General features: G+C 41.2%; 1 protein-coding gene across 2 annotated transcripts; it reads right to left on the bottom strand.

Moving 5' to 3' along the window:
- Nucleotides 1–353: 353 nt before the first annotated feature.
- On the bottom strand, nucleotides 354–8,618 carry TMEM202 (transmembrane protein 202). Of its 2 annotated transcripts, XM_029952615.1 has the most exons (5): nucleotides 8,537–8,618; nucleotides 8,061–8,316; nucleotides 1,705–1,854; nucleotides 1,235–1,366; nucleotides 354–757 (listed from the first exon to the last, which is right to left on the bottom strand). In XM_029952615.1, the coding sequence occupies exons 1-5, from the start codon at nucleotides 8,615–8,617 to the stop codon at nucleotides 561–563; spliced, it is 816 nt and encodes a 271-aa protein (XP_029808475.1). In that variant the 5' UTR covers nucleotide 8,618; the 3' UTR covers nucleotides 354–560. The 2 variants fall into 2 exon arrangements, with proteins under 2 accessions (XP_029808475.1, XP_029808476.1); XM_029952616.1 differs by lacking the exon at nucleotides 1,235–1,366.
- Between the last annotated feature and the right edge of the window lie 575 nt (nucleotides 8,619–9,193).

Here is a 9,193-nt window from a genome sequence, read left to right as displayed (position 1 = left end):
AGAAAATTTCAAGCAGAATTAGATGACATCTTTCTCTAAATGACATTTTTCTCTATGGGTCATTTTGCTCTGCAAGATCCCTAATGCCCAAAGAGATCTCTGACCCACACACTGCTTCTACTGCTAGTTTCTTTTCTTCATGATTCTAACCACAGATGTTTTCTCTTAGAAATGTTCTCTTGGGGTGTCTGGGTGGTTCAATAGGCTAAGTGACTGACTTTGGCGCAGGTCACGATCTCACGGTTCATGAGTGCTCTGTGTCAGGCTCCATGCTGACAGTGCAGAACCTGCTTGGGATTCTCTCTCTGCCTCTCTCGTTTTCTCTCTCTCTCTCAAAAATAAATAAACTTAAAAAATTTTAAAGTGGATTTTTACTATTTTCTTTATATTTCTATAATACATATTCCAGATCCAGTACACACAAAAGATAGCTTTACTGTTTTCTCCTTCAGTGACATGGCCATGATATTAGGAGAGTTTCCTAGAATCTGCACAACCATTTCTAATTCAGCTTCTCCTCCATTTTTAAAACAAGCAGCAGTTGGCGTTTTCTATCATCATCATGGTTCTGCTTCGGGGGCTGTTTTCTCTTCCTCAGTTGGAGTTTCCACATCAGACCTTAACCCTTCACCTTCAGCAGCTAATTCTTTGGTCACTGGACCAATCCCCAGCCTTGACATCTCTTTGGGACTTGCACAGACATTTTGATCAAGGGGAGGAAATCGGGAAGTTATGTGGTTGAGGAAGGAGATGATCCCTAAAGGAAGAGAACAATTTGAGGTGAGTTTCAGTAGGCAGATGGTTTTTGGACTTTCAAAATTCTTACTGACCTTTCAGGAGAGGTCTTAAAGGCCTCTTCTTAGTGAAGCCAACCCTTCTCTCCCCTGGCAGAGTTACTTTACCCTTCTATGCTCCCGTTGCATTACAATATTTTTCATGTGGCGAAGACAAAGCTTGAACCTCCTAGGTTCAAATGATAGTTCCACAACTTTCTGTGTGGTCTTAGGCAAGCCGCTCAACCTGTGCATGCCTCAGTTAATGGTAGAACAGGTTACTAAATCTAGGTTTCCAGACTTCAAAATTCATGCTTTCTTCACCATACCATGCTGTCTCTCCATGTATAAATGTTCTGAATAGGAATAGTCATTTCTTCTATTTCTCCTCAATTCTACCTTGCTTTCAAGAAGTGGTTTCTTCTTCTATCCTTCTACCATAAGGCAGGGGACTGACTCACCAGAAAACGTGTATAAGAAGTCACTCCACCAATTAATATGATAGGTCCATAGGAGATCTGACTCCAAGACATCCTTAGTATGCCTGTAAACCTGTGCCAGAAATAGGACGAGGCAGAGGAGCAAGGAGATGGCTAGGACCAAAAGAAAAAATGACACAACCCATCAGTGTCTTCAGTCTGCCTTGACCACCCCGCTCCCAAGTCGTCTTCTGCTTCCAGATGTGGTATCCATGGCAGGATTAAAATTTAGGGATTAACCAAGATGGGAAAGCTAAAGGGGCCTCTCTTTCCTCTCTGGTATAAGTCAGCTAATGTGTGTTTTATTGCAGTAAGACAGGGCTGGAAGCTGGCAACTTGATGGGATACTGAAGAAGAGGAAAGGGACAAGAAAAAGAGAATGAAAGCCCCACAGAGAAAGGTGGTTCATTTGACGGTTTTACCCTGGTATTACCCTGCCTCTAGGTCTGTACCTGAGATGAAGCTGAGTGTGGATAGCTTCAGATCCAAGTTGGTGGTCATACTTCCTCTTCTAGGCAGGCAAGAGGTAATGAGCCAGGAAAGGGCAACAAGTACGGAGAAGATAGAGATGAGGAAGAAAGTCCTAGAATATTGGAGGTAATCTGCCAAGGAGAATGAGAAAGGAAAGGCTTGGTTAGTCCAGCAGGGGACCTCTCCTAAGAAAACCAGATAGAGTCTTAGGGAAGGTCATGAGGACTAGGGAGGATGAAACAGAGCTTGGTATGTGGCATCTAGGGCATAAATAAGGATCTTACTTTCAGTTTTTCTTTTTTTTTTTCAAGTTTATTTATTTATTTTTGAGAGAGAGAGTGCACATGTATGGTGGGGGTGAGGGTGGGGGTGGAGAGAGACTCCCAAGCAGGCTCTGAGCTATTAGCGCTGAGTCTGACACGGGGCTAGATCTCACGAACCGTGAGATCATGACCTAGGCTGAAATGAAGAGTTGGACACTTAACTGACTGAACCACCCAGGCACCCTTTCCCCAGCTTTTCATTGATACTTGGAATTTATTTACTGTGAAGGTTAAGCCTTCACTGTAAAACTAAATATACAAATAGTTCTAGGTGCCTTAACACATTAACTTAGATGTAAACTAGCTTATAGGAGGCATGACTATAACATTACAACATATATTCAAACATTTTCTTGTTCCTAATTCTAATTCTAAAAGTAATAGATGGGGGAACCTGAGTGGCTCTGTTGGTTAAGTGTCAACTTTGGCTCAGGTCATGATCTCATAGTTTGTGTGTTCAAGCCCCATGTGGGGCTCTGTGTTGACAGTTCAGAGCCTGAAGCCTGCTTCAGATTTTGTCTCCCCCTTTCTCTGCCCCTCCCCTGCTCATGCTCTGTCTCTCAAAAATAAATAAACATTAAAAAATAATTTAGGGGCGCCTGGGTGGCTCAGTTGATTAAGTGTCTGATTTTGGCTCAGGTCATGATCTCACAGTTCGTGGGTTCAAGCCTGCGTTGGGCTCTGTGCTGAATGCTTGCTCAGAGCTGGAGCCTACTTCAAATTCTGTGTCTCATGAAAGTAAAACCTGTTCAATATAAGGGGAAAAATCACCCACAATCCACTACCTAGAGGCAGCTTTTAGCATTTTATATTATTTCTTTCCAGTATTTTTCTACCCTCTACACTGAGTTGATATGATGAATATCCTATCACTGAATATCAAGTGAATTTTTTCTTAAGATTATATGGTAAGATTTCCCCTCAAATCACCTGTTGTAAACATCATTTTTATTTTTTTAAATTTTTAAAATGTTTATTTATTTTTGAGAGAGAGAAAGAGAGAGAGAGAGAGGTTCCATCCCACAAACCATGAGATCATGACTTGAGCTGAAACTGAGAGCTGGCCATGTAATCAACTGAGGCACCCAGGCACCCCTGTAAACATAATTTTTAATGGCTATCAAAGAGCTTATCATATTAACATATTTTATTTAATGATTTAACCATTTTTGGACATGTACTTTGCTTCTATTTGTTTTTCTCTTTCAAATAGATCTGGGTTGTACAGGCTTTGTCTTGCATATGACTACAAAATCAAGTCCCATTTACTTGAACTCCTCTCTTGTAATGATTTCAAGCCTGAATTTGCTGGGTTGTAGGAATTTAACACCCTAAAAATATCTTCCTTTTTTTCCTCCTGAAAGTCTCTCAAGGCCCTGCCTCACATTGCTCAGAGAGAGATCTGCTCAAGTCCTTTTGCTCCAAAGTCCTTACTCAAATGCCATAATACTACTTCTCTTCTCATCTCCTGGCTCCAGATCTCTGTTCTCTGACGTTCGGATGTTGGTAAGAGAGAAGCAACAAGCTAAACATGACCAATTCCTATCACCTCCCAAATACGAAGCAGATCCTTCCCTGGACTTCCATAGCAATGTTTTAAGATACATGCACCCAATGTTTATAGCAGTATTACCTACAATAGTCAGATTATGGGAACTGCCCAAGTCTCAAGTATCTATCAACTGATGAATGGATAAAGATGTGGTATGTATGTATCTACACACACACACACACACACACACACACACACACACAGAGGAATCAGGAATATTACTCAGCCATAAAAAGGAATGAAATCTGGCAATTTGCAATGACATGCATGGAACTACTAAGAGTATTGTTAAGTGAAATTCGTCAGAGAAAGATAAATACCATATAATTCCATATATGGAATTTAAGAAATAAAACAAACAAGCAAAGAGAAAAAAAGGTGAGGAAAAAGGCAAACCAAGAAACAGACACTTAACCATAGAGAACAAATGGATTGTTACCAGAGAGGAGGTAGGTGGGAGGTTGGTTAAATAGGTGCTGGGGATTAAGGAGTGCTCTTATTGTGATGAACACTGGGTGATCTATGGAAGTGTTGAATCACTAGATTGTATACATGAAATTGATATTATGCTGTTTTTAACTAACTGGAATTTAAATAAAAACTTGAAAAAAAGTAGAGAATAACATCATTGCAAGTAAATATAGCTTTTCTGAGATACTGCAGACCCTGCAATGTCTTCAATATCCTTTAGGGGGTGCCTCCTTATCTATCCTTTTCTCTTTCTTAAGGTAGCAGGGGCCAGCTCGGCTCTACGACTGAAAGTTCTCTAAGAACTTTTTTGCCTGAGAATTCCAGTCTGGCTTCCAAGTAACCCAGAGAGAAGAAAATATGTTAAAGCTTATCCCAATTTGAGATCTCACTCTTTAAGTTTTACTTCATTCTCTAGGACTCGGCACTTGCATTATCAATAACAGTAAAGTCCTTGAAAAGAAACCACACCCCTACGCACAAAGGTGAGTTGTTCTGTGGCCCAAACAAATTAGCCACATTAAATCATGATAACCCAAGAACAACACGTTTTCCAAAACCTGGGTCATTCAGAATTAGCAGGATATGTACCCAGTCAGAACATCAGCCTACACTGGGCTGCATGAAGCCCACTGGGATAAGTATCACTCATGCTTTTTAGCCCACGGTCCCCCACAAGACCTAGCAGCCCTTTTGTATAACCCTGGGTCTTTGCCTATAATCCCATGATTGTAGCTAATTGGACCAAGGAAGGGGATCTGGCCCATATTGGACCAATTTGATTCTTATGCTTGGAAATTTGGACTTAAAACTGATTCATGCTAATTTCCTCTTTTGCTTATTTGAGCCAAGAAGATACAAAGCTAGACTGGGATCTCACTTTTTGGGATCTTCACTAACAAAACAAGAAACAAGAAAAACTGAGCTGCAGTGACAAAACAAAGTGTAAGCAAAGATGAGTGACAAAGCAGCTCTAGAAAGACTGAATGACTGGCAGGCTTGATTTTCTTAGTCTGAGTCCCCAGTCTCTTCTGGAATTTCCTAAGGTACAGCAAACATCCTGCCTTTGGGAGTCTATGAGATTCTTCTGAATAAATAAGTTCACTCGATAGCTTATACTAGTTGAAGTGAAGTATGATAATTAAAAAACAAAGTGCACTAAGATATCCAGTGTAAGTCCTGCCAAAGATATGTTACACCCGGTCTTTAGTCCACCATAAACCCATCTTGCTCTTGTGAACAAATAAGCTTAGTTAACACTAGATGCTCTTTACCTTTACAGCTGTTGACCCTCTGTAAAGAATCAGTGGGGAAAGGCAAGATGACATGAGAAGAAAGAAGCGTTGGAGAGAAGCCAGCCATAGGAAAAGCTAAACACCTAGTACTGAGCTGGGCCAAAGAGATTTGGGGATGGGATTTCTCTTACTGTACCCTAGGTCCTTCAGCTAAAAATCAAAGCCAGGATAGGGAGGCAGTGATCCAAAAGGATCTAGCTCCTTTTAACTATGAAGGAGCTAGACTGAGTGCAGGTGGGGTGTGGCTATGAATTTTGAGAATGAAGAAGGTGCTGCTGAGGAGTCAGCCCACTTATGTAGTCAAATCTAAACCTCCATGCTGTTGCCATTGTGTTTTTATTCCAGTCACATAAGCCCAAGACAAAACTTCCCCAGCCTCATGGAAAAGAAAGTGGTTTTGGAATGTAAAAGATGGAGGTCAGAACCTGGGGGAGGCAGCTGTGAAATCAGATTTAGGTTCCTCACACAGGTTGGCCTTGTTTATTGTGCAATGGTTCTCAGGCCTTGGCTCCACAGGGTCCAGTGCTTTGACTAAAAGACCTAGTCTTCTTCCCCCATGGTCTTCCAAATGTTTCTAGTTACTCTCTATGGCAAAACATTCCTTTATATTATGGTTTGATCTCACCTATGCTATAGAGTGAGAAGGGTCTGTTCTACACTTGAGACCTAGCAATAAAAGTGAAGGATGGTGTCCTGTACCCCCCACCCCTTCTCCATTTTGTTAGCAACTGCTAGCAGAGAGGCTCTCCATCATCTAGAACCAGGTGAAACCAGAGGCAGATGGACAATGGCTTACTGTGACTCCACCACAGAGGAGCATGAGCATATACATTCTTGAGGCCACCCTAGAGAGTCCCCATGAAATTCACAGAAAGGACAAGGGATACTGTGGGAAAGGGGGCTAAATTCTTGCAATCAGTAGGTAACAGTTTAAGATTCTTGGATTTGGACAATAGTGCTTTGGGTAATAATAACATATTATTGTAACAGATTAGTGAGAGCTGAACATACTCATGACATTTGGGGAATTCATTATGAGAATTGCAGAATTAGGACTAGTTAACATTGCATGCATGGTAGATACTTGACTTAAAATTGCATACTTAAAGGACTCAGTTGACCACCTCTAAATCATTAACAGTTGGACTCAAAGGTAAATTCCAGGTTCTTATAAATAAACTATTTGCTACTGTGACAAAATTCCAAGATTCTGACTCATTAAAAATTTAAGTAATAATTTTTAAGTCCTAAATTTTAACCTGGGCATGATTATATAAATATGATTGCAGCTTAATTTCTATGCCTATATCTTTTACTCTGTTTCTCTAGAAATCTCTGGATACACATAATCATATTGCTTTGGTTACAGCCATTTACATGGTCCCCAGTGTATGTGAGTGTCCAGCATTGTGTATTAGCATTTAAAAATCACTGTTAATGTCATGTTTGAAACATCTTATCTTACTGTTAATTTTATTTGCTTTTCTTTAATGATTGATTATGGTTAAAATAGTTTCACCTATGTTTATTAAACATTTTTAGACTTCTGTGAATTGTCTGGTTATCAAGAATCTATTTATTTGAGTATTTGCCTTTTTATTAATAATACTTTTTTTAACTATCAAGGCCATTAGCCTTTTTTTATTAAAAAATTTTTAACATATATTTATTTTTGAGAGATAGAGACAAAGCAGGGGAAGGGCAGAGAGAGAGGAAGACACAGAATCCAAAGCAGGCTCCAGGATCCAAGCTGTCAGCACAGAACCAAACATGGTGCTTGAACCCATGAACCGTGGGATCATGACCTGAGCTGAAGTTAGCACTTAACCAACTGAGCCAACCAGGTGCCCCAAGGCCATTAGCCTTTTATTGTTTTTATTTGTTGCAAATATTTTCCTTGTTTTTTCTTTTAAGTTGGAAATGCAGTTGAATTGTCTGTCTTCCTTTGATTTTAGTACCTTCTCAAGATCTTGTGTTCGAGTCCTACCCTAGAGTTCCACATGTCATAGATGCTCCAGCTCAGGTTTGAGCCTAAGTGCAATCCCCCCAACCCCACCTCCAGCATCTGGGGCCTCTGCTTATCTGTATCTCTTGTGGATAATGGGAAAACTGTTTAGTGTAGTTCTGTCTTTCCTCTAATTCTCGCTTCCAATTCAGAAACTCATATGCATATGGCATCTTCTAGCCAGATTTTTCAGTGTTTTATATTGCATTTTCAGATCTGCTTAAGTTCACATAAAATTTGACATTAATAATTTACTCTAAGTAGCTAGCATTTGTTGTACCACATATCCAACATGCATTTACATTTTCTTCTACTGTTGCCAGAAGAACACGTTGACCTTAAAAGTTAAGTCTGATGGAGGCTGAGACACCTTGCTTTGTTTACTGGTTCTGATCAATTACATTTGTTTCTGTAAGTGACATTAGAATACCAATAACACTGCTTCACAGTGACAGCTTATAAAGGCCCAACAGGTTCTTCCCAGAGACTAAAGAGAGTATTAAGTCCTAAGTTGGGAAAGGTTGCACTGACAACACCAAAGACAAGGATGGCTACATTCACAATTTGGCTAAGACGCATCCTGAACTTGGAGAGGTGAAGGCAAAGAGATCTTGGAGGAGGAAAGATGAAGGGCCAATGTGACAGAAAGCTCTGGAACTCTCAGGCCTGTGGTATTTCATTCGGTGGAACTCACAGGGTGGTTTGGGTGTGTTGCTCCAGCACAGCTCATGGTTGCATGTGATCCAGAGTCCTGCGTAGAGCTCAAAGCCATTCTTGATCACCAGGAACTGCACCCAGTTCATTGGGGACGTGCAGATCACCATTAGAAAACCAAAACCACACAGGCTGCCACAGAACGTTCGGATGTAGATGTGTGTCTGATTCACATGCTGCTGCCGCCTCTGGGGTGCCATCGAGGCATTGGGATATTTGTTGACAGGGAGGGTAGGCTACAAGGATGAGGGAAATATTGCCTACCCAGAAAGATAACAATTGACCCCCTGGGTCTCCTACTCATCTCTACCTTAAGTGTCCCCATGTGGTCTTGATCTGTGACTATCTATCCCTACCTAGGGAGATCTTTTCTGTATCTTTAGGATACTCTGTCTAGGCCCACCTTTAAGTAAGTCCCCTTCCTCCCATCTGACCTATAATTAGGTACTTCCTTACCCTTTGGTAGTACCGGTTCCCCCTAATTTGGGGAACCTTAGGATTATAGAAGGTCAGGACCATCTGTTCCCTGTTCTCCATCTTGGCAGCTAGTTCGCATTCTAACTGCCACGGAATTTGTCTCAGCACCTCCCACACATGCTGGCAGAATCAAAACAGACCAGAACCCATGGCCCAGATTCCATGTCTGTTTGATATTCTGGGTCTAACCAGATCAGGAACAAATCATCACATTTTAATCAGATGCATGTATATGTGATGCTCCCCACCCCTCCCTTCGCTGACCCTTTCAACTCCTTCATTAAATAAATCCACAAGTACTTTGTCAGCAGTCTGTGTGTCAGGCTTTGTCTTAGGTCCTGGGAATGTAAAGATGAATAAGACACAGTTCCCTAATAGCAAATAAAAAAGTTAACTCAGGTGTCTTAGGACTCATTAGCTTGTGGTTAGAATTCAAGATTACCAGTAGCCCAGCACTCACGCTCCTGCCCCAACACTGGGTGGAAGGCCCCAGTGAGTCTCAGCAGGCTCATGCACCAGCTTGGTAGCCATAGTGCATCATGCGGCATCCTCCCCTTTTCTTCCTTTCTTGCTCAAGTTCCCTCTCTTCAATGCCCTCTACTCATGAAGCCACTCAAGGGTGCTACAGTCCTGCTG

The sequence above is a fragment of the Suricata suricatta genome, chromosome 9, assembly GCF_006229205.1.
Source record: "Suricata suricatta isolate VVHF042 chromosome 9, meerkat_22Aug2017_6uvM2_HiC, whole genome shotgun sequence".
NCBI classification, from domain to species: Eukaryota; Metazoa; Chordata; class Mammalia; order Carnivora; family Herpestidae; genus Suricata; species Suricata suricatta.
This window is presented reverse-complemented; position numbering and strand designations above follow the sequence as displayed.

What these genes read in the sequence shown, in the direction of transcription:
- TMEM202 (XM_029952615.1), bottom strand. Translation starts at nt 8,617, where the DNA reads ATGGAGAACAGGGAACAGATGGTCCTGACCTTCTATAATCCTAAGGTT. An exon ending in GGAACCGGTACTACCAAAGG is followed by an intron (nt 8,317 to 8,536) that starts GTAAGGAAGTAC and finishes TCATCCTTGTAG; the next exon opens with CCTACCCTCCCTGTCAACAA. An exon ending in CTTCTTATACACGTTTTCTG is followed by an intron (nt 758 to 1,234) that starts GTGAGTCAGTCC and finishes CTCTTCCTTTAG; the next exon opens with GGATCATCTCCTTCCTCAAC.